Source organism: Microcaecilia unicolor, chromosome 10 (genome assembly GCF_901765095.1).
Source record: "Microcaecilia unicolor chromosome 10, aMicUni1.1, whole genome shotgun sequence".
In the NCBI taxonomy this organism is placed as follows: domain Eukaryota; kingdom Metazoa; phylum Chordata; class Amphibia; order Gymnophiona; family Siphonopidae; genus Microcaecilia; species Microcaecilia unicolor.
The window spans coordinates 29,323,083-29,348,229 of record NC_044040.1 but is presented as its reverse complement, the minus strand read 5'-3'; the positions used below and the strand labels follow the sequence as shown (position 1 = coordinate 29,348,229).

The following is a 25,147-nucleotide window of genomic DNA, read 5'->3' as shown; positions in this document are numbered from 1 at the left end:
AGTCTGCACTGAACCCGAATATTCAATGCAGGGCCGTTTCTGGTGACCAGCATTGAATATCCGGGGGTTTTTCAGCCGATTTAAAGATAACCGGCTATGTCAATATTCAGAAATAGCCGGATATCTTCAAACCGGCCAAAGATATTACAAATATGACCACCAAACCCGTTTGAAAATTGGCGGATAGCCAGTTATTTTGTGGGATATAACCAGTTATCTGCTAGCCGTGAACTGTGGATATTCAGCAGGGATAACCGGTTATCCTCTGCTGACTGTCAGTGGATAGCTGGTTAAGTGCTGTTTAACTGGTCAGCATCCATTCTGACTGGTTAAATAGCGCTAAATATCAGGCGGTATGACAAATGGAGGCAGTGCTAATTTCCCCCACCAAGCAAATTTTGTGTCAAAAATATAGGCCCTAATATTCAGAAAATATTGAGCTAAAATTTATTCTTCTAACCCCCCCCCCCCCCCCCCCCCCTGTTTGCAAAGCTTTGCTAGCAGCTGCCGGTGTGATAATGCCGACGCAGCCCATTCGCTTTATTCAAGGCCTTGTTTTGACATTCTTGCTTGCGTCAGGTGTCTGTTAAAAATATAACACTGCTGAAAGAAGGCTATCCAATATTGAAGCTGCCATGTTGGCTAAACAGCAAGGCTTCCACTGTGCTGCAAAATCGCAGTTCATAGGCATCCCTACAAAGTAGCACCAGTCTTGACTTTTAAATCCCCTCCAGTTGCTCTCAACTGTGCTTGGGAGGTTGTGGAGCTCTGGGCTCTCCCGTATCTGAAATCCAACCCCGGGACCCATTTAGCTCGTGCACAGAAGGTGTCTAATCATTGGCCCACTTTTCCCTGGCACTGCATAGACTTCACACATAACTGGTGTTCCCACTCTCTCTTTTTTTGTATTTACACATTTATGAGAAAAAAGTGAAAAACACAACACAAGCATCATATTTTATAGAGAAGGATGCCAGGTTTCTGTATATTTGTTTACATGTTTAACGGACCATTATACCAACAGGAGCCGGTTTCTTCTTGCATTCCACAGTGCTTTTAATCATCAGTTCAGTTTAATGTGATGGTTTACTTTCTTTTAGTACATCTTCTTGTGAGAAGATTTAGTTCGTGTTTTGAACCCAGTCTAGTGCTGTTCTGATTCATATAGTCCAAATGTCCCTAATTCATGGAACATTCCACACAGGTTCAGTCTAACATGGAACACTTAGGGCCCTGTTTACTAAGCTGTGCTAAGGGCGTGCTAGCGTTTTTAGCATGTGCTAAATGCTAAAGATACCCATATATTTCTATGGGTGTGTCTAGCGTTTACTGCGCGCTAATTTTAGCGCATGCTAAAAACGTTAGCACTCCTCAGTAAACAGGGCTCTTACTGTTGTGCCTTGGGTATTATTCATAAACAGGACAATTGTGAACAATGATATAGAACATTTTTTTGAGTGGCACTGGAAATATGTATAGCACATGTGGGATGGTTGCACTAGTATTTTAGTGGACAGTTTGTACATATACAGTGCATGGAACATATAGAATACCAGTAAGTTCAGTATACGTCAGTGATGGCAAATAGAGCTAGTTATCAGAATTTCTATTAGGACTAGAGAGGTGTGGTAGTTGTGTTAGTCCACTCTTAAAAGTTATCAATAGACATCAAACAAAATAAAACATGGAAAAGAAAATAAGATGATACCTTTTTTTATTGGACATAACTTAATACATTTCTTGATTAGCTTTCGAAGGTTGCCCTTCTTCGTCAGATCGGAAATAAGCAAATGTGTTAGCAGATAGTATATATAAAAGAAACATCAAAGCATTGACAGTCTGACAGAGGAAATGCTTTGATGTCCCCATGCATACCCCCACCCTCCCACTCTGTCAGACTGTCAATGCTTTGATGTTTCTTTTATATATACTATCTGCTAACACATTTGCTTATTTCCGATCTGACGAAGAAGGGCAACCTTCGAAAGCTAATCAAGAAATGTATTAAGTTATGTCCAATAAAAAAGGTATCATCTTATTTTCTTTTCCATGTTTTATTTTGTTTGATTTCTATTGATAATATTAGGACTAGTAATGCGATATATTAGCATACAAGGCTGATCTATGGTAAATTGAGGTTTGAGAGTTCAAGACCACTGCGTGAGAAACTGCATTGGCTTCCTATCAAGGATCGGATAACTTTTAAAGTTTGCATCCTGGTGCATAAAATTCTCTACAGTGAGGCTCCAGCATATATGGATGCCCTTATCAACTTACCATCTAGGAACTCTTCCAGATCGTCTCGCACGTACTTGAATCTTCATTACCCAACCTGTTGTGGCCTGAAGTATAAAACCACCTATGCATCCACCGTTCCCTATGTTAGCGCTCACTCGTGGAATGGTTTACCAAAATCAGTAAAATCTATTCAAGATCATTTGACCTTCAGAAAATCTCTAGAGACCCTATTATTTGGAAAAGCTTACGCTAAAGACCCGCCTAGCATCTCTAACCACTGAGCGATATATTGAACTCTACTACTCTTTTTCTCCTTTTCCTCTACTTTGCTGTTACTCGCTAATCTCTTTAAATTCTATGTATTTTCTTATTTGCTGAATTGATGTATGTTTTTGCAGACTAATGTAAGCCACATTGAGCCTGCCCTTGGATGGGAAAATGTGGGATATAAATGCTATAAATAAATAAATAAAATACATACAAGAGCCAGGCTATCCTGAAATCTTGACCTATTTGTGCATTCCAGGACCAGAGTTCACAACATTGACTCAGCAGGAAAGATTAGTGACTGCTATTTGCTCATATTGGCCAAAGCTAAAAGCCTGAGGATGCATTTATCATAGGGTGCCATGAGTTTCTCATGAGGGAGCGGTCTTTTCCCATTATTGAGTGAAAGTGCCAGTCTGTCTATGTTTAGTAACTCTAACCGAGTGAGTCTGTGTGTTGAGTGGTGTGGTTGATCCCCTGTTATGATTTCCCAATGGGACTTTTTCAGAGGGTCACTAAAAAGCCATGAACATTTCTTTCTAGACCGTGCTAGCTGCAATCGTAATGGTGAATCTGAAAGGGATGTTTAAACAGTTTGCGGACATAGCTTATTTTTGGAGGACTAGCAAGATTGAACTGGTAAGTGGCAGATATTGAGGCCTGTTCTGTGCTATTGACCCCAGTGTCCATCATAACTGCTTTGTATTGATATAAAGAATTAGGAGGCTGGTGGCCAGTGGTCATATGACTTGCATTGAATTGGCCCCATAGCTAATAATTTAGCACCAGCCGTGGTTTTCTGAAAAGACACTTAACACCCTCCAGTGATCATATCTTGAGCACCCTGTGCTCCCAAATTTGAGGCTTAATGTAAGATATCATGTATGAATTGCTTTTTTTTTTTGTTACATTTGTACCCCGCGCTTTCCCACTCATGGCAGGCTCAATGTGGCTTACATGGGGCAATGGAGAGTTAAGTGACTTGCCCAGAGTCACAAGGAGCTGCCTGTGCCTGAAGTGGGAATCCAACTCAGTTCCCCAGGACCAAAGTCCACCACCCTAACCACTAGGCCACTCCTCCACGGTTGCTACTATTTGAGATTCTACATGGAATGTTGCTATTCCACTAGCAACATTCCATGTAGATGTCGGCCCTTGCAGATCACCAATGTGGCCGCGCAGGCTTCTACATGGAATGTTGCTAGTGGAATAGCAACATTCCATGTAGAATCTCCAATAGTAGCAACATTCCATGTAGTATCTATTTTATTTTTGTTACATTCGTACTCTGCGCTTTCCCACTCATGGCAGGCTCAATGCGGCTTACATGGGGCAATGGAGGGTTAAGTGACTTGCCCAGAGTCACAAGGAGCTGCCTGTGCCTGAAGTGGGAATCGAACTCAGTTCCTCAGGACCAAAGTCCACCACCCTAACCACTAGGCCACTCTTCCACTGTTGCTACTATTTGAGATTCTACATGGAATGTTGCTATTCCACTAGCAACATTCCATGTAGAAGTCGGCCCTTGCAGATCACCAATGTGGCCATGCAGGCTTCTGCTTCTGTGAGTCTGTCCTGCATGTACGTGCAGGACGTCAGACTCACAGAAACAGAAGCCAGCGCAGCCTTCTACATGGAATGTTGCTAGTGGAATAGCAACATTCCATGTAGAATCTCCAATAGTATCTATTTTATTTTTGTTACATTTGTACCCTGCACTTTCCCACTCATGGCAGGCTCAATGTGGCTTACATGGGGCAATGGAGAGTTAAGTGACTTGCCCAGAGTCACAAGGAGCTGCCTGTGCCTGAAGTGGGAATCCAACTCAGTTCCCCAGGACCAAAGTCCACCACCCTAACCACTAGGCCACTCCTCCACGGTTGCTACTATTTGAGATTCTACATGGAATGTTGCTATTCCACTAGCAACATTCCATGTAGATGTCGGCCCTTGCAGATCACCAATGTGGCCGCGCAGGCTTCTACATGGAATGTTGCTAGTGGAATAGCAACATTCCATGTAGAATCTCCAATAGTAGCAACTTTCCATGTAGTATCTATTTTATTTTTGTTACATTCGTACTCTGCGCTTTCCCACTCATGGCAGGCTCAATGCGGCTTACATGGGGCAATGGAGGGTTAAGTGACTTGCCCAGAGTCACAAGGAGCTGCCTGTGCCTGAAGTGGGAATCGAACTCAGTTCCTCAGGACCAAAGTCCACCACCCTAACCACTAGGCCACTCCTCCACTGTTGCTACTATTTGAGATTCTACATGGAATGTTGCTATTCCACTAGCAACATTCCATGTAGAAGTCGGCCCTTGCAGATCACCAATGTGGCCATGCAGGCTTCTGCTTCTGTGAGTCTGTCCTGCATGTACGTGCAGGACGTCAGACTCACAGAAACAGAAGCCAGCGCAGCCTTCTACATGGAATGTTGCTAGTGGAATAGCAACATTCCATGTAGAATCTCCAATAGTATCTATTTTATTTTTGTTACATTTGTACCCTGCACTTTCCCACTCATGGCAGGCTCAATGCGGCTTACATGGGGCAATGGAGGGTTAAGTGACTTGCCCAGAGTCACAAGGAGCTGCCTGTGCCTGAAGTGGGAATCCAACTCAGTTCCCCAGGACCAAAGTCCACCACCCTAACCACTAGGCCACTCCTCCACTGTTGCTACTATTTGAGATTCTACATGGAATGTTGCTATTCCACTAGCAACATTCCATGTAGAAGTCGGCCCTTGCAGATCACCAATGTGGCCATGCAGGCTTCTGCTTCAGTGAGTCTGTCCTGCATGTACGTGCAGGACGTCAGACTCACAGAAACAGAAGCCAGCGCAGCCTTCTACATGGAATGTTGCTAGTGGAATAGCAACATTCCATGTAGAATCTCCAATAGTATCTATTTTATTTTTGTTACATTTGTACCCCGCGCTTTCCCACTCATGGCAGGCTCAATGCGGCTTACATGGGGCAATGGAGGGTTAAGTGACTTGCCCAGAGTCACAAGGAGCTGCCTGTGCCTGAATTGGGAATCGAACTCAGTTCCTCAGTTCCCCAGGACCAAAGTCCACCACCCTAACCACTAAGCCCCTCCTCCACTTTGGGAGCCATCCTACACTATATTACATTAAGAAATAAAGTACATCTTCAGTATGTCTTTATAGAGACTGTTCTTGTCAGCTAGTCCTAGTTATATGTAAATTACAGACAAATTGGTCTCATTTCCTAGAAGCAGCCTGAAAATTGGCTGGTTGTGCAGCATGTGGATGATTATATTTTCACTGATAGTTACTTTGTTTAATTTATTTATCCATCCTACTTATATCAATCTGTCATTTTTCTATGCTGTTTAGACCATCTGGCTTATAGCCTTCCTGGCTTCAGTTATCCTGGGTTTAGACTACGGCTTGCTGGTTGCAGTGGCATTTGCTGTCATAACTGTCGTTTACAGAACCCAAAGGTTAGAAAATTTTGTTTTACATCTAAAATTCAGTGCTCAATATATTTCAGATCCTCTCTGTGTTACTTTTAAACTTCCATCTTCCATCTGTATCTTGGATCGCATTAGCCACTACTGGGCCCCAGGCATTCGAGAGTGAATGTCTGGCTATCCCCTTACTATTGATGTAGTCGTGATTGACGCTAGATGGGTCACAAGGCCTGGAGCAAAACTGCCAGAGCAGGGCTGTTCCTGATAATGGAGGGGTTCCTGCCTGGAGATTGGAGACTATGGGGGCAAGAAAGGGAACCTTCTCCAGACTGTCTGCTATCTTCCCCTGCCTTGTCCTCCCTCATCTAACTCTATCTGAAGCACCTCGTATTGATTCTGTATTGCAGTGATGTCTGAATATTCTGCCAAACCTCTTTCATCACCAGCCAGCCCTGGTTTCCTGAATTACTCCATTTTCCAGACAGATGCCATAAGAAGAACAGATTTTCTCTAAATCATATTTCTTTCCCCACATGTTGTTTCAATTCTGGAAATACAGATAACATACCTCTGTTTTATTTTCACAGCCCCCAATATAGAATCCTTGGTCAGATTCCCAATACAGACATGTACTGTGATGTGGACAAGTATGAAGAGGTAACAAATTTGATTGTACAGTGCTAGACTGTGTTTAGAAACCTTGCTCAGTAATTTTGTCTATGCATCAGTGGGAGGATTGAGCACTGATCATTAGTATCATAAAGTGATTATGGCAGAATTGCTGCAGAGAGGGAAATTGCATTTTGAAAAGCTTTCATTCCAAAAATCACCTGTAAACAAAAAGTGTGTATTTTCCCCTATATTATGTATAGGCATTCCTAGGGATGGGGAAAAGGCAGGGGACCAAATGATACCCTCAGATAAGGACTATATGATACATCCAATGTACCCAGGGGTCAAAATCAAAGCAATTTAACTAGGCAGAATAGGTTCATGCCCGGCCACCAATATTCAGAAGCACTTAATAAGCCATCTCAAATCTGGGCAGGAATGGGGCTTTCTGGGTGCAAATTTGGGGGGGGGGGGGGAGCCAGGAGTTGTGCAGGCGCAACCAACATTCAGTTCCCACATTGAACTACCCTTTGTGTATTCCTAACTATGCCCACTTATGTGGTGCCGGAACTGAATATCAGCTGGCACCTTCATATCTTCTGGCAGCACTTGATGATAGGACTCCCCCCCCCCCCCCCCCACCCCCGCCGCCAATCATGACCCAATGCCCTTCTCCCAACAGTAGAACTGGCCTCCCCTCCCCCCACCCAAAGTCTTGGTAGTCTCCCTTGGGCCTACCTTAACTTCCGTGGTGATGCAGTGCTTAAGCCAGGTCAGGAGTGGATCCCACTCACTCCTTCCTCCAGTGCTAGTACCTTGAGAAGAGTATCACTAGAGGTCGTGGACAGCATTTTTAAGCAGGAACCACCAGGGGAAGGAGCAAATGGGGTTTGCTCTTGCCCCACTTAAACACTGGATCACCACAGAAGTTAAGCCCGTGGGGGGGGGGGGGGGGCGGTGGTATTACTGGGACATGGAGAGGAGGTCTAGGAGGAGGGATCGGGATATGTTGGGAGGGAGACTCTGTTGCTAGTAGGAGGATTGGATTTGGGGTACTTCTGTTGCTTCATGGAAGGTTGGGAGAGGGGATTGGATTAAGGGGGGAACTGATACCTGATATTCAGCTGGGACCTTCCTCAGTATGTTATGCATATCTTGGTAAAATATCAGCATTGACCTGCAGAATAGCTGCAGCCATCGCATACCCAGACAGCCCCAAATATTCAATGCCGGTTACCAGGCATTGAATCCCCTGGGATTAATTTAGCCGGCGATGATCAGCACTTAAAACTGTCTTCAGCTGAATATCAAGGGTCACTGTTTGCAAGATTCTTGTAGAAATTATTGAGTTGACTGCTCGAACTTTGGATAACCAGCGTTATTTGTTTTGTTGCTCAGGTAAAGGAATTCCCAGGAATAAAAATATTTCAAGCCAACTCTTCGCTTTATTTTGCCAACAGTGACTTATATGTCAGTGCACTGAGAAAAAAGGTATGTAAAATGGTCACTGCCCTTTTTCTGTCTGAAAAGCCAGCTTTTGGTTGTGGAATCTCATTCTCATACTACAATGTATGCGTTGTTGTCATTGTATACAAATATTTCTCTGAGGTCAGGCACTGGTGAGTGACATCATCCAACAGAGCCCACGCAGGTACACTGCCCAGCTCACTTTCTGGAAACTTTTGGAAGTGTTGCAATGCACATATGTACATCGTTATGCCTGTCACTGTCACGCAGGACCTGGTCAGTCTTTGTTTTTCTGCAGAGCAGTATGGATGAACCCTTCTGTCAGTTTGCATTGCGTTTCTTCACTGAGGAAAATATGGTGCATTTTTTCATCGCAAATTATCTCTTGCGATTTTTGTCAGTTGTCGCTGCCACTTGGGGCTTTTTTCCCCAATAGATTTATCTTAGCGTTTAATGCTCTTTTTAAGTTTCCTTTATTTTCATGGCTCATTAGGCTTCCTTAGGCCTTGGGCAGCTGGCTGGGTAAATGTTTTTTTACCATCAAGCCATTTGATTTTGCTGCAGGTATTTTTTCTGACATGTCCCGGAAAACTCCCAGCAGCTTTTAAGAAGTGTTCCAAGTGCAACAGGACCATATTCATCACAGACATCCATAACTGATGTGCCTGGGACCCATTCGTGATATCTTCTCATGTAAACTCTGTTTTCAGATGTCAAGGGAGGCATCAGAGGTCATCAAAAGAGCACAATAGGATTTTTGGCATCGAAAAGTTCGGTCCTTCAATGATGGCATCGGGAGCATCAGTCTTGATGGCTCTGGGAGCTACGTCAGACATTGAAGACGCATTGACATCAAGAGACTTGACCTCCCTTGACATCAAGGATCAGTAAAGAGATCGGGCATCCTTTGATCCTCTCCCCTCCAGAGGAAGAGCAAGTGTTTATCCTCAACGCTTCCACATTGGTATTCCTTGGTGCTGACAAGTAGATGCCAAGGAATGCCAGCAATGATCTCCCTCAAAGCGAATTTGGTGCAGAAGTCGCGCCTAATGTTCGGCACCATATATAGAATTTTCCCCTATGTTTTTTTTTTACAACGATATTGACGCATGTCCTTCTCATGTGATGATGGGTCTAAATTCCTTATTACTACTACTACTACTACTACTATTTAGCATTTCTATAACGCTACAAGGCATACGCAGCGCTGCACAAACATAGAAGAAAGACAGTCCCTGCTCAAAGAGCTTACAATCTAATAGACAAAAAAAAAAAATAAAGTAAGCAAATCAAATCAATTAATGTGAACGGGAAGGAAGAGAGGAGGGTAGGTGGAGGCGAGTGGTTACAAGTGGTTACGAGTCAAAAGCAATGTTAAAGAGGTGGGCTTTCAGTCTAGATTTAAAGGTGGCCAAGGATGGGGCAAGACGTTTTATCAGGATTAATCACATTTGAGTATTGTATTTTTGCAGACTGGAATTGATCCATGTGCCGTCCTCACTGCCAGGAAAAAGGCTATGAAGAGGCATGTCAAGAGAATGAATGCCGTGAAGGAACAAAAGACGACAACTGTCTTAAAACTTGTGAGTGGCACAGTGAGGATAGTGAAGGGCAAATGCAATGGGAAACCCACATGCTAAAAATAGCGCGGGCCACTTTTTAGCTCAGCTTAGTAAAACTTCACCAAGATAAATTCCACCATAAGGTCTTGATCATTGGTCCTAAACTTGAAATTTATTTATTTTATTTATTTATTATTACATTTATATCCCACCTTTTCCCACTGATCGCAGGCTCAAAGTGGCTTACATAAGTCTGTAGTGCAAGCTACAGTACAATTCTACAAATTGAGAATAAAGATATAAAATAACAATTAAACAGCAAAAAAATAATAATTTCTTAGTCAATAAGTATATATATTCATTCCATAAATAAACAAGTTAACTTAGCTTTAACTTGTCCCAACGTGTTTCAACTAAAATTACTCTGCATTAGGGAAAGATTAAGGCATGGTCCTTAAAACTTGCTGCCTTCTTCACTCACCAGCGTTCATTGGTGGTTCTTAAGAAAAAACAAAATGGCATCAGACGCAGTATAAAAAGCAGAGAGATCCAGTCAGAGTCAGTCTGAAAACAGCCAAACTAGAGTTTGTTTACAAAGGTGGTGACCAACCTCTAGATCAAAACCATTTGGTTGCTCAGTTCCTAAAGTTTGACTCCACCACTGTTCTCTATTGAATAAGCTGGTGACCAGAGCACGATTAACCTTTTGATGGGCTTGCATTGGATTCCCTGTCCTAATAGAAATACATTGTAACACTCTCACAATTGGGTCCCCACATGGCTCTGACTGCAGAGAAGGAAACAGCAGGTACAAAGCACTGGTCACGGACTCCTCTTGGCATCTGGAGAAGAGTGGGGAGAACTGACAGAACTCTGTGGGCAGTGGTACCTGTGTCCCCTACCAGTTCTTTCTGCCAGTAGCTGACTTACCAGAGGAAAACTCTGCCTTGGAGACCCCCTATTAATTATTTAGACCCTAGGCACATACCTAGTGGAGGAGTGGCCTAGTGGTTAGGGTGGTGGACTTTGGTCCTGGGGAACTGGGTTCGATTCCCACTGCAGGCACAGGCAGCTCCTTGTGACTCTGGGGCAAGTCACTTAACCCTCCATTGCCCCATGTAAGCCGCATTGAGCCTGCCATGAGTGGGAAAGTGCGAGGTACAAATGTAACAAAAATCAAATAGATACTATTGGAGATTCTACATGGAATGTTGCTACTACTGGAGATTCTACATGGAATGTTGCTACTATTGGAGATTCTACATGGAATGTTGCTATTCCACTAGCAACATTCCATGTAGAAGGCTGCGCAGACTTCTGTTTCTGTGAGTCTGACGTCCTGCACGTACGTGCAGGACGTCAGACTCACAGAAGCAGAAGCCTGCGCGGCCACATTGGTGATCTGCAAGGGCCGACTTCTACATTGAATGTTGCTAGTGGAATAGCAACATTCCATGTAGAATCTCAAATAGTAGCAACAGTGGAGGAGTGGCCTAGTGGTTAGGGTGGTGGACTTTGGTACTGAGGAACTGAGTTTGATTCCCAGCACAGGCAGCTCCTTGTGACTATGGGCAAGTCACTTAACCCTCCATTGCCCCATGTAAGCCGCATTGAGCCTGCCATGAGTGGGAAAGCGCAGGGTACAAATGTAACAAAAATAAAATAGATACCATTGGAGATTCTACATGGAATGTTGCTACTATTGGAGATTCTACATGGAATGTTGCTATTCCACTAGCAACATTCCATGTAGAAGGCTGCGCAGACTTCTGTTTCTGTGAGTCTGACGTCCTGCACAGAAGCAGAAGCCTGCGCGGCCACATTGGTGATCTGCAAGGGCCGACTTCTACATTGAATGTTGCTAGTGGAATAGCAACATTCCATGTAGAATCTCAAATAGTAGCAACAGTGGAGGAGTGGCCTAGTGGTTAGGGTGGTGGACTTTGGTACTGAGGAACTGAGTTTGATTCCCAGCACAGGCAGCTCCTTGTGACTATGGGCAAGTCACTTAACCCTCCATTGCCCCATGTAAGCCGCATTGAGCCTGCCATGAGTGGGAAAGCGCAGGGTACAAATGTAACAAAAATAAAATAGATACCATTGGAGATTCTACATGGAATGTTGCTACTATTGGAGATTCTACATGGAATGTTGCTATTCTACTAGCAACATTCCATGTAGAAGGCTGCGCAGACTTCTGTTTCTGTGAGTCTGACGTCCTGCACGTACGTGCAGGACGTCAGACTCACAGAAGCAGAAGCCTGCGCGGCCACATTGGTGATCTGCAAGGGCCGACTTCTACATTGAATGTTGCTAGTGGAATAGCAACATTCCATGTAGAATCTCAAATAGTAGCAACAGTGGAGGAGTGGCCTAGTGGTTAGGGTGGTGGACTTTGGTACTGAGGAACTGAGTTTGATTCCCAGCACAGGCAGCTCCTTGTGACTATGGGCAAGTCACTTAACCCTCCATTGCCCCATGTAAGCCGCATTGAGCCTGCCATGAGTGGGAAAGCGCAGGGTACAAATGTAACAAAAATAAAATAGATACCATTGGAGATTCTACATGGAATGTTGCTACTATTGGAGATTCTACATGGAATGTTGCTATTCCACTAGCAACATTCCATGTAGAAGGCTGCGCAGACTTCTGTTTCTGTGAGTCTGACGTCCTGCACGTACGTGCAGGACGTCAGACTCACAGAAGCAGAAGCCTGCGCGGCCACATTGGTGATCTGCAAGGGCCGACTTCTACATTGAATGTTGCTAGTGGAATAGCAACATTCCATGTAGAATCTCAAATAGTAGCAACAGTGGAGGAGTGGCCTAGTGGTTAGGGTGGTGGACTTTGGTCCTGGGGAACTGAGGAACTGAGTTCAATTCCCACTTCAGGCACAGGCAGCTCCTTGTGACTCTGGGCAAGTCACAACCCTCCATTGCCCCAGGTACAAATAATAAGTACCTAAGCCGCATTGAGCCTGCCATGAGTGGGAAAGTGTGGGGTACAAATTAAAAAAAATGTATATATATATATATACCTAGTTTCCCTATGTTTAATCCTTTCCTGCTGGCGAAACCGGTCCCCTCCAAATAAATGCAAAAGGGCAATATTTATAACCTGCTGTCCATAATCTTCAAAATTATGGTGAAACTGAAGAACACGAGGAACTAAAGGGAACAGTCTTCAGTTTAAGGCCAATGATTAAAACCTTATAGTAGAGTTTAGAACATAAGCGTTACTATACTAGAACAGACTAAAGGTCTATCAAACCCAGCATCTTGTTTCCAACAGTGGCCAATCCAGGTTACAAGTACCTGGCAAGATCCCAGAACAGTAGAATACATTTTATGCTGCTTATCCTAGAAATAAGCTGTGGATTTTCCCCAAGTCTGTCTTAATAATGGCTTATGGATGTTTCTTTTAGGAAGTTAATCAAACCTTTTTTAAACCTCGCTAAGCTAACTGATTTTACCATGTTCTGTGGCAACAAATTCCAGAGTTTAATTACACGTTGAGTGAAGAAATATTTTCTCCAATTTGTTTTAAATTTACTACTTTGTAGCTTCGTTGCGTTCCCCTTAGCCCTAGTATTTTTAGAAAGAGTATACAAGATATTAATTTCTACCTGTTCCACTCCATTCATTATTTTATCTTTGTGGATTGTTGCTCTCCTGATTTATGGAGGCCTCTGGTTAATTTAATTTTGTTAATTTAGATGTAATTCCTAATTCACTGATGTTTATGGGGGGGGGGTTGTTATTATATTGATGCTATAGCAATACCCAGTATGCTTTTTTTTTTTTGGGGGGGGGGGGGGTTCAATTGCTATTGTTTTATGAAGGAATCATAGGGGCCTATATGAAACAGCAGGTGTACAAATTTACACTTGCTGCAAGGCAGGTGCAAATAATGCGTGTACATGGTGTGTATTTCTGCACAGATATAATAACATATGCATTCAACTTGAAACTCTACACCCCTGGGTCTGTGCATATGTTGCATAAACGTGCTGTGTTTCCATGCACCTACCATTTATTTTATTTTATTTATTTATTTACATTTTGCTCACACCTTTTTCAGTAGTAGTTCAAGGTGAGTTACATTCAAGAACACTGGATATTTCTCTGTCCCAGGAGGGCTCACAATCACATATACTCCCAAGTGTATAACATACTTTACACAGACAGTCCTTAGTGTATGTGTTACGTTACATTACATTACGCTTCTATACTGCATTCCACCTCCAGGTTCTGAGCGGTTGCATCAAAAGAGGCCAAGACATATTCTTGGGAAATTGATAGGATACAAATCTACTAAAAAGAATAGTTTATAAATTTCTCTTAAGAGAGTTAAAATCCAACTGAAAGTTAATACAAGGGTACAAATCCTTCCATAATTTGGGTTCTCGCACAGCTAAAAAAAAGTCTATTAAATACTTTAAACCTCTTTATACTCCTAATAGAAGGCGAGACAAATAATGACTTATGACAAGATCTTCTAACTCTAGGGGTCTTTTACTAAGCCACAGTAGCGTTTTTAGCTCACAGTAGAAATCAGCTGGCAGTAAACGCCAAGATGCCTATTATAGTCCGATGGACGTCTCGGCATTTACCGCCAGCTGATTTCTACTGCGAGCTAAAAACGCTACCGTGGCTTAGTAAAAGACCCCCTCTATTATCAGACAAAAATTCTAAATGAGTTAAGAAATATGAAAGACACTGCCCATTCAAAATCTTGTATATCAGACAACCATGATCCTAACCTCTAAGGGTAACCAGTGGAGTTCTGTGGTAGAAGCCTTCAAGTGCTAGAACCAAATTGAATTGTTACGTAAAAGACCAATTTACAATACTTTCCGCTGGTGGCTTGTGCATGGACACAATCTCACTACCAAAACTAATGGCAATGTATTTTCCTAGGAATGCCTAGTTACTTGTTTATAAACCACATAGAACTCTTAGGGGTAATTGTGGGATAGAAATACCGATTGTATTGTATTGAAAAGACTAGAGACGCAGAAAAATAACAGAGGAGGATGATGGAGAGAAGATAGAGGGGTAGAATGCAAGAAGGAGAGAGGGAATTGGTTGGTGAGCAGTAGAAATGGCAAAGGAAGGGAAGGATGGACGCAGAGAAAATGACGTGTCGCATCCCATTGAATGGTTGTTTGTGTTTCAGCGTAATGATGTGCAGACGGGTGTGCAGCATGAGCTGATGAATAATGAGATATCGTCGGAGTTAGCTGTGAATGGGAAGAACGTCTCAAGGGACTCCAAGCTCCTGGACCCATCTTCCAAGGAACTGGAGCTTTTCATGCAGCCATCAACTGACGTTCATTCTATAATTCTGGATTTGACACCAGTCAACTTTATCGATTCTGTTGGTGCAAAAACGCTGATCTCTGTAAGCACTTCTTCTGTACTCTTATCCAAATCCAATCCACATTTGACAGAATCATCAACACAAGCCCTTGCCATCAGAGTGAGCTTTGTGTGAATGTAGGACTGGGCAGGTGGCACTGCTGGCTGAAGTTCTTCCATGAATAGCAAAAAAAAAAAAAGCACAAATGAGCCTCCAAGGATGAAACAATCAAAAGTCCTTTAATGAAAAGACCCGTCATGGGCTGTGTTTTGATGTATGTATGCCTGCGTCAGAGGTCAATATGAACAGGGGCTCTTGAAAGATAAACACAGATATAGATGTAAATGTGTATTCCTCACAATGTCAAGTGAATACAATTACAGGAGCTGCATCAGGGAATATAATCAATTTCCTCAGACACAAAACGTCAGTCCAACAAAATGGTAAAAAGCAAATCACAAGTTGCACGTGTGTCTCGATATACCACGGTTTCTAACCAACCACCAAAACGAGGCCCATTTATGCTTTTTTGTTGTTTTTTTTTTGTGATCTGTGTACTTCTGAACTCTCTCTTCTACTATTTGAAGTTCCTCCATGACCAGATACTGGCAGTGGGAACTTCTTCTCACATTGCCCCCATGAGCCTGCCTTGATCCTTTTCTAGACGGGCATATTTTTGTTAAGAAAGTTACTGCAAATTAATATTGTGAGCATTTACTTACGGGGCTATGTCCATTTTTTAAAATTAGTTCTTCCTTTTTAAATATTTTTCATTTGCTACGCCTGGTAGATACCAGTTGTGGGAATGGTTAGGGTTACCATATGGCTCCAGAAAAAGGAGGACAGATTGAGCCAGCCAGGTTTTACTTACTTTGCTTTCAATGGAAAGCAATTGCTTTCAATGGAAGTAATTGAGCCAGCCGGGTTTTACTTCCATTGCTTTGCAATGGAAGTAAAACCCGGCTGGCTCAATCTGTCCTCCTTTTTCTGGAGCCATATGGTAACCCTAGGAATGGTACTTTTGATATCACTGCAGGAATATGGCTGCTTCAATGACATCACTGCAAGAATTTCATACAGATAATATCATCATAAGCCCAATGACATCACTGTCCTGTCCCACTGAAAATACAAAAATCGTAGTGCTGTTTTGCTTTTTGTTTAAACTACAAATATGTGAAAGACTTATTACCGTACTCGTTGATATGATTGATTTAAAGCTCTGTAGCTCAATATGGAATGTTTGATTTGGATTTTGGATTTAATTGTTCACCTTTCCAGATCTGAGCTCACGGCAAGCTTCAAATTCCAGTGCAGTTGATATGTCCTGCCCAAGAGGGCTTATAGTCTAAGCTGTACCTGAGGCCATGGAGGGTGAATTTGGCTTTCCAGTTTCTCAGCCTGGTGCTGTAACCACAAGGTTACTCCTCTCTGAGTGCTGAGCTGAGTTTCCTCATTAGAATGCCAATTATAATCCTGCCTGTTCTTTTGTGCAGTGGTAAAAGGATTTTTTAGATAACATTCAGCTGCTTCAGGGTTTAATAGTGAATAAAGCTCCCTCCACAGTCCCAAGCCAACTTTTTAAATCTTCATGTGAAGGGAACAGTCTAGGCCTATCCTGAGGACAGACTGAAGCCGATATTCAGCCCACAGGAGTTAGCCGGGCTGCCTCGCGCGGTCAATGAAAACCCAGAAATTCAGTGCTGGACCATATCTGGTGGCCAGCATTGAATTTCTGGGGGGGGGGGGGGGGGGGGTTTGCACGTAGCCGGTTAACCCGATTATTCATCAGCTGACCGGCTAAGTTTAGCGGCCAAAGATAAACTTGCATAAATAGCAGGTCTGTCTGGCCGCTAAACTTAACCAATCAGGCAGTTATGTAGCACGACATAGCTGGTGACCGGGCTAGCCACTAAGCAATAATGTTGATAGTCTTACCAATGCTAAGCGCTAATATTCAGCATGAGATAGCCGCCAAGCGCTAGCCAAATATCTCACACTGAATATTAGTGCTTAGCCAGCTTAAGGCTATTTAACTGGCCAGGAGCCGTTCCTGGCCAATTAAATAGCGTGGAATGTCGGACTGACTGGGTTTAAGGCAGCATTCCAAGCTATCCTTGGGGTTTACAAAATACTGTGATGAATTGGAAGCAGCCGCCTTCCTGGCATATGAAACCACTCTTTTATTTCTGTAAAAAGGTGTCATGCACAAGTACCTCACACTTGTGGGACTTGGGGACTAAACAAATCCCATTTATTTTGGTGTATGTTTATTGTATGGAGGATGTTTTGTATATACTTTGTTCAGGATGTTTAGGTAGAAAAATGAATGGTTAGTCCATGTGTTAAAAACAAAAAACAACTCATACCGGTAAATATTCAACTCTATCCAGGCCCCAGCATTGAGTTTCTGGTTCTGATTGAACTGCTGCTGGCCTCTTGCTCTTATGTGGGTCCTGGCCAATTCCGCCCCCCCCCCCCCCCCCCCCCCCCCGATTCTGCCCCACCCCCTCCCAAGACTATATGGAAGCCTGACCTCTAGTGGTAGTAGCATGAGAGTACCGCTAGAGCTTATGGTAGCCATTTTAAGACAGGCAGCTGGTAGGGGCAGGAGCAAGTGGGGATTGCTCCTGCCCAGAAGACATCCATTGGACCACTAGAGATGTTTGTAGGCCCTGAGGAGGAGGGGGATGATCTTTGGGGGTGGGTTTCATCTTGAGGTGCATGTTCAGAAGGGGAGTGTTGAAATTGGTGGGGGGAAGGGGAGCGCAGCAAACAATGCCAGATGCCACCTTGGAAACTATGCGGGTGCCGGCACTCACATAGCTAAGCAACCAAAGGTAGGACTGCTTTTTATACAGTCCTAGTTGGTTACTTATCCATGCACGCATTGGCACTGAATATTTCTGGCACCTGCATAGCTGTCAGTTCCTCCCCGACTCTGCCTTCAGAACACCTCTCTCTGGTCCACTGTGCCAGTCAAAGCCAACATTCAGTGCTACTGCCTGGTTAAGTGCCACTGATTATCAGTGGTGGTCCCACAGAGCATGACTTAAGCAGGCAGGAGCCTTTCTTGCCTGCTTAAATCATTTTGAATCATAAAATAAAATACTTAAAAAAAAGTGCCATCATCAGAGCTTTATAGTAAGTAGCTCTATGTATAAGTGTTATGTGCAAGTATCTCCTGCAGCAAAGCACAGCACAGAAGGAAAGACCCAACAATACTTAATTGTTCAATATCTCCAACACCGGTTTCATAGTATGGTGCTGCTACAAAGTGTAGGAGGATAAATCCTGATAAACTCCAATCCTTGTGTCATTAAACAAAAGTTAAGTACATTGTCATACTGGGACAGACAGAACCAGCTTCCTGTTTCCAACAGTGGCCAATCCAGGTCACAAGTACCTGGCAAGATCCCAAAACTATACAATACATTTTATGCTGCTTATCCTAGAAATAAACAGTGGATTTTCCCCAAGTCCATTTTAGTAATGGCTTATGGACTTTTCTTTTAGGAAGCTATCCAAACCTTTTTTAAACCCTGCTAAGCTAACTACTTTTACTACATTCTCTGGCAACGAATTCCAGAGTTTAATTACATATTGAGTGAAGAAATATTTTCTCTGATTCGTTTTAAATTTACTACTTTGTAGCTTCATTGCGTGTCCCCTAGTCCTAGTATTTTTGGAAAGAGTAAACAATCGATTCACATCTAACCGTTCCACTCCACTTATTATTTTGTAGACCTCTATCATACCTCCTCTCAGCCATCTTTTCTCCAACCTGAAGAGCCCTAGCCACTTTAGCCTTTCTTCATAGGGAAGTCATCCCCGTCCCCTTTATCATTTTCATCACCCTTCTCTATAACTTTTCTAATTCCACCATATCTTTTTTGAGATGTGGTGACCAGAATTGCACACACTATTCGAGGTGTGGTCGCACCATGGAGCAATACAAAGGCATTATAACATTCTCATTTTTGTTTTCCATTCCTTTCCTATTAATACCTAACATTCTATTTGCTTTCTTAGCCACCGCTGCACACTGGGCAGAGGGGTTTCAACGTATCAACTATGACACCTAGATCCCTTTCCTGGTCAGTGACTTAGTGTGTTTGCATTACATAGCTATGTTTCGGGTTCCTCTTTCCCACATGCATCACTTTGCACTTGCTTACATTCAACGTCAAGTTGAGGCACTTGGCCTGCCTTAGCTGGGATCCTCTCTTTTTCAGCATAGTGCATAAAACGAGCAATAATGTCACAGGGCCTATTCTCCTGTACAGACCCAAGTGATCGATGTGCCCAATCCAGGATCAATAATGCAGTGTTCCCTTCAGGTCCCAAAAGTTGTTGACAAAGCATACGCACAATAGTTGGAACATCTTCCGTGTCCCCACCCTCAGAACACCATGAACCTTAAGTTCTTCCTCCTATCCCAATTCTTGAGGTCATCCATCAAATAACTGATTAAGCTGCTTAACACACACCTGAGATGTAGATAGGAGGTCCATGTGTTCCTCCACTTTAGTCACTAAGTCACGCAGCCACCCAGCACTCTTGCATCCCTGCTGAGGCCATCAGTCTGTTCCAGGATCTCATCCCAAGATGCTTTGATGTCATCACAAATCTCAGTAGGACTAGCCGTTTCTCTTTCCCAGTATCGGGAACTGAATCTGCTACCGAAAGAGCCGAGTCAGATTCCAACGCTGGCACAGATAAAGCATGGTGATACAGGCCTTTAGTGGAGTGGAGGAGTGGCCTAGTGGTTAGTGCAGTGGACTTTAATCCTGGGGAACTGGGTTCAATTCCCACTGCAGCTTCTTATAACTCTGGGCAAGTCACCTAACCCTCCTGTATATACTATGTAAACCACTTTGAATGTAGTTACAAAAACTACAGAAAGGCAGTATATCAAGTCCCATTCCTTTTCCCCTGATTTTTTTTTTTCCTGATTTCACAGTTCCTCTTCTCTTAAAACCAAGAATTTATCGGGACATTGTTAACATGTTTGGTTCCACTGTTTGCTGTAGATATAAACTCAGATTAGCAAATATCCCCTAAAAAGTACCATCAAAACTTGCTACAGTGACCTTTCAGGGGTCCTCTAATTTATTAAAAACTAGTAAAAAAAGGCCCGTTTCTGACACAAATGAAACGGGCGCTAGCAAGGTTTTCCTCGGCTCCCCTGCAGCCACCTATGTCCAGCGAACCTCCTCTCCCCCTGCGCCCACTGCAGCCACCCATGTCCAGCGAACCTCCTCTCTCCCCTGCCCCCCCTCCTGCCACCCATGTCCAGCGACCCTCCTCTCTCCCCTGCCCCCCTCTAGCCACCCATGTCCAGCGACCCTCCTCTGGACATGGATCAGCTGTGAGGCATGTTTGTTTTTTTTTCCCTGGGTTCTGAAGTTGACATCATAATGGCTACAGTGATGTCAACCTGATCTACGGAGCCTAGCAGACCAACTTGGAATGAGCCACGGACCCAGGCAAGTCAGAACGTTGGAGGTGAGGGGGGGGCTGACACCAGAGAGGGGGGGGAGGTATCTCTGTCACACACACACACACACACTCTCTCTCTCTCTCTCTCTCTCTCACAGTCAATGTCTTTCTTTCACTCTCACACACTGTCTCTCACACACTCTTTGTCTCACACTGTATCACATTCACTCTCTATGTGTCACAAAGTCACTCACACACACTCTTGGTCTCATACACTCAGTCTCACAGAGAGTCTGTGTCTCACACACACTCTCTCTCGCACACACTGTATCTATGTGAAACACACTCTCTCTCTCACACTGTGTCTCACATACGCACTTGCACACACTCTCATTCTCACACACACACTCTCTCACAGACCCACTCGCACTCAGACTCACTCTCTCTCACACACACACTCGCACCTTCACTCTCTCTCTCACACACAGTCACTCTCACATACACTCTCTCAAACATACACACTCCGAGGAAAACCTTGCTAGCGCCCGTTTCATTTTGGTCAGAAACGGGCCTTTTTTTACTAGTTATTATATAGGATCACACTGACATTCGGATAATACAAAATGCTTTTTATGTTTGTGGAATGTGAAATTCTGTGTGCTTGGGGTTCAAATAATCCATTGCTGTTGCTTTTTTGTCTATTGCTAAGGAACATCTCCCCTTTTGATAGGAGAATATTGAGTCAGTTGCATAATGACACCAAGACATGGGTGTTTATATGTCTTTCTTTATACTGTTGCAGATTATTAAAGAATATGAAGAAATCAATGTCAGCATGTACATGGCTGGCTGCAGTGGTAAGTGTTTTGTTTTGCTTCCTGTGCTTGAAATGTACGATTTGTATCCTAATTCTAATGCCCTTTGCCTGGAACAATCTTCCTCAACCCCTACGCCAAGCTCCCTCCCTACCCATTTTCAAATCTCTGCTTAAAACTCACCTCTTCAATGCCGCGTTCGGCACCTAACCTCTCATGAAATATAGTATCACCCACCAGACGGACTCTACACTTGTCTTTGGATTGTACACCTGTCTTTTTAGATTGTAAGCTCCTTTGAGCAGGGACTGTCCTTCCATGTTAAATTGTACAGCGCTGCGTAACCCTAGTAGCGCTTTAGAAATGTTAAGTAGTAGTAGTAGTATTACATATAGCAGTGATTTAACCAGAGCTGAGATTGTGATGTCATAATGCCTCATTCCACCAATGCCTAAGAGCCAACCTCATCAGTGATGTCACAATGGCTTAATTGTCCTATATTTGTCTCACTCTTATCTATTAGATTGTAAGCTCCTTTGAGCAGGGACTGTCCTTCCATGTTAAATTGTACAGCGCTGCGTAACCCTAGTAGCGCTTTAGAAATGTTAAGTAGAAGTAGTAGTAGTAGAATGTACTGAAAACCCTGTTTAAGAGTTTTGCAGTAGTAGGATGGACTTGTTTAAGGTTGGCATTATGGCTGTTACCTGTCTTTGTCTAATATACTTACTGAATTGTCCAAATGTGTGCTAGCCTTCAATGTGATAGATTCATGAGAGAGATTTGCACGCACTGCCTCCACTGCATGCAGATCTCTCTCATGAATATTCATTGTGGATATCCCGAAAACCTGACTGGCTGGGGTGCTTCAAAGACCATCATGCTTGACTCAGATTTAACATTCAATACTTTGAGTGGTCAAGGACTGCTTTTATTTCACTTTGTCAATTAGACCCTATCTTGACAGGCACTTATTTAGATTCATGCCTTGATTACTGCAATCTGACATACAATAGTTTAAAGTTAACATCCCTTAACTGGCTGCAGAATGGTCAAAATGCTGCTGCAAAGCTCATTTACCATACAAAGCATTTTCACCATGTTAAACCATTGGCATAGCCAAGGGTGGGCTTGGGTGGGCCCAGGCCCACCCACTTTGGGTTCAGGCCCACCCAGTAGCAGCATACCTTTGATGTGGCTGACAGGGATCCCCAAGCCCCACCAGCCGAAAACTCCCAACAACTGTCCCTCCTGCATACTTTGTAAGTAACAGATCTTCGCCTGCAGTGAGCAGTGACATACATACTGCTCGCACCGGCCCCACAGCCTTCCCTCTGATGTATTTCTGCCTAGGCGGAAACAGGAAGTTGCATCAGAGGGAAGGGTGTGGGGCCAACATGAGCAGTGTGTATTAGTTGCTGCTGGTGAAAATCTGCTATTTAAAAGGTATACAGGAGAGGGGGGATGTTTGAGAGACCATATGGCACGCAGCCGAGAAACCAAATCACCTGTGGGACGGAGCGAGGTTCTTCTGCCCACCCATCTTGGGCCCAGGCCCACCCAAAATTGGGTGTCTGGCTACGCCCCTGTGTTAAACCACTTGTTATGGAAAGTCATTGACTCCTAGTTGCATGCAGAATACAATTTAAAATTCTCAAACTGATTTTCAAGGCCAGTCATCCTATCTATTCAGTGCCCTATTCCTTATGGCCCTCTCAAGCACTGTGCTCTTACTCATTACCTCCTTCTCTTTTCGAAAATACTTGGATGCTTTTACATCTTGGCTCCAGTATTGTGAAATTCCATCCTGTGTTGTCTCTATGCTGAAAGACAACTGGTTACATTTAATTCTGGCCTCATAGCTTACTTCTTTAATCAGTCATTCATGGTCTGACTGGTTCTAGCTTGGTTGTGGTGGTGTTGATGACTATAACTGATATATCTATTCTGCTACTCCTTTAACCAGTCTGTCTTTTTAAGAGCTATTTTATTGCTTAATGGTAAACTGTTCTAACGTCTCAATGAAAGACAGCATATCAAACTTTGGTTTAAAAATAAAGCTAAATACACATCCAGACCCAAACAGCTAGGAGCAAAGTGTGATTAGACCGCTACCACTTGTAGGCAATGTTCAGAGCTGCTCATACCTCTGCTAGTTTGCCTTGCTAAGCATTCATGAAGCTGTCATTTACCTTGTATTCCTGTTCTGGGGGGGGGGGGGGGGGGTCTGGATTTTTAAATGAATTAAGATAATGAAGAATTAGCCTAATGGTAAGTCCAGTGGGTTGAGAACTAGCTCCTTGTGACCCTGGGCAAGTCACTTAACCTTCCATTGCCCTGGGAACAGAACTTAGACCCTAATGCTCAGAACTTAACGCTGGTGTTAGAGCCAGTTAGTGCTGGACTAGTGCCAGCCCTAATCTACAGAGGATTTTAGCATAAGAAACATGTGCCAAAGATGGCTACAAATTGTATTTACATGTAGTCAAACAGATGTTAATGAGCTCATTTCCTATTCCCTCCCAATTCTCAGAGAACAGCGCACAAACTATGCTCTTAACACTGGAAACCTACTGCCAGCTTGGAGCTGGCATTGGGGGTTTTGAAGAGAGGATTTATTATGATTTTCTGTTTAAAATCTGCCAGTTTTGATTTGTTTTGGAAGCAGAAGGAAGCCCATGCAAGCCTCTAAGCACCAGTACTGAGAAACAAATGTTTGTGTTTATTAATGATTTGATGAATCATGAAAGCACACATTGGCACCTGTTTTCTGTGTTTAGTGAAAAAAAATTTGAAAAGCTTATAATTAAAGGCACAGAAGAACGGCTTCGATGTTTGCTTCACTTCCGGGCTTGCCTGGTGCATGCGCACAAGAGCTGCACTTACCGTGAAACTCTTGTGCGCATGCACCACGCAAGTTCCTCCCCCTTACTTTCAGTCTCATAGCGTACATATAGTTTCAATGCCATTAGCTCTGAGCATTGGAGGGCTATGTTTCTGCGCTGTTCCTAAAGTACGGGATGGGCACTGTTCGCTTTAGCGCCAATGCTTTGAGCATCGAGGCCTTAGATTGTGAGCCCACTAGGGACAGATAAAGTACCTGCTTATAATAAATGTAAACCACGGTGGTTGTACCACAGAAAAGCGATACAAATCCATGATCCTCTACTCTTTTTTTTTTTTTATTCTAGGGCCAGTTGTGGAAGACCTAAACAGGCTTAACTTTTTTGAAAAAGCCAACAAGAGAGATTTGATCTTCCACAGCATTCATGATGCTGTGCTCAGCTGCCAGTTCAAAGCCTCAGTTACCGGCCGACACCATGTGGAAGATCAGGGGCTTGTAGATGCAGACCGAGAAAGCCAAGTCTGAGCGCGTTCAATATCTATAAACCTTTCTCGTTGGAGGCTTGCCTTAGGAAAAAAGTATAAGCACAGTAGGGACGGGATGAAGCGGTTTTACTTGGGAATGAGTGACCGCTGGAAAATTAGGTGGAAGAGAGAACAAACCATAATTGCCTTGTACCTGTGATTTGTGTCTGTACATTCAGGCAAGTATGTATGTATATGTCTTACAAAGCAACACTGATGCAGGTGTAGATGCTGCTGAACTGTATGATAGGCTTAGTATTGAACATTTCTAGATTTGGGAAGGCAGAGAGATGAGCAGTTCCACCCAGAATCTTTGACTTTGTGATTTACTACTCAAAATAATTGAAAGTATCTGAAAACTTCCCTTTGCAGAAGGGGATTTTGAGGGTTTAGCATACAAAAGTGAAGAGCTGCCTTTCATTCAGATATTTAACTCATTGAAACATTTGTGAAGGGAGGAAGTGACGTCACCAACCCAGATGGCTGCTTGAGCTGTGAGCTCCGACCAGCCCAGAGCAATCAGGGAACCCACCGCCACCATCCAGAGTAATCAGAGCTATCCGCTGGAAATAAACTAAGC

The 25,147-nt window shown here is 43.4% G+C and overlaps 1 protein-coding gene across 3 annotated transcripts in view; it reads left to right on the top strand.

Moving 5' to 3' along the window:
- Positions 1-24,935, top strand: part of SLC26A5 (solute carrier family 26 member 5) — a 70,070-nt gene extending 45,135 nt beyond the window's left edge. For all 3 annotated transcript variants that reach the window (XM_030216124.1, XM_030216123.1, XM_030216126.1), the window contains 8 exons: positions 3,049-3,144; positions 5,866-5,972; positions 6,530-6,599; positions 7,953-8,045; positions 9,494-9,604; positions 14,762-14,986; positions 21,189-21,243; positions 24,390-24,935. In XM_030216124.1, the coding sequence (XP_030071984.1) occupies positions 3,049-3,144; positions 5,866-5,972; positions 6,530-6,599; positions 7,953-8,045; positions 9,494-9,604; positions 14,762-14,986; positions 21,189-21,243; positions 24,390-24,568 (936 nt within the window). In that variant the 3' untranslated portion in view covers positions 24,569-24,935. The remainder of the gene's footprint in view (positions 1-3,048; positions 3,145-5,865; positions 5,973-6,529; positions 6,600-7,952; positions 8,046-9,493; positions 9,605-14,761; positions 14,987-21,188; positions 21,244-24,389) is intronic.
- Positions 24,936-25,147: the final 212 nt, after the last annotated feature.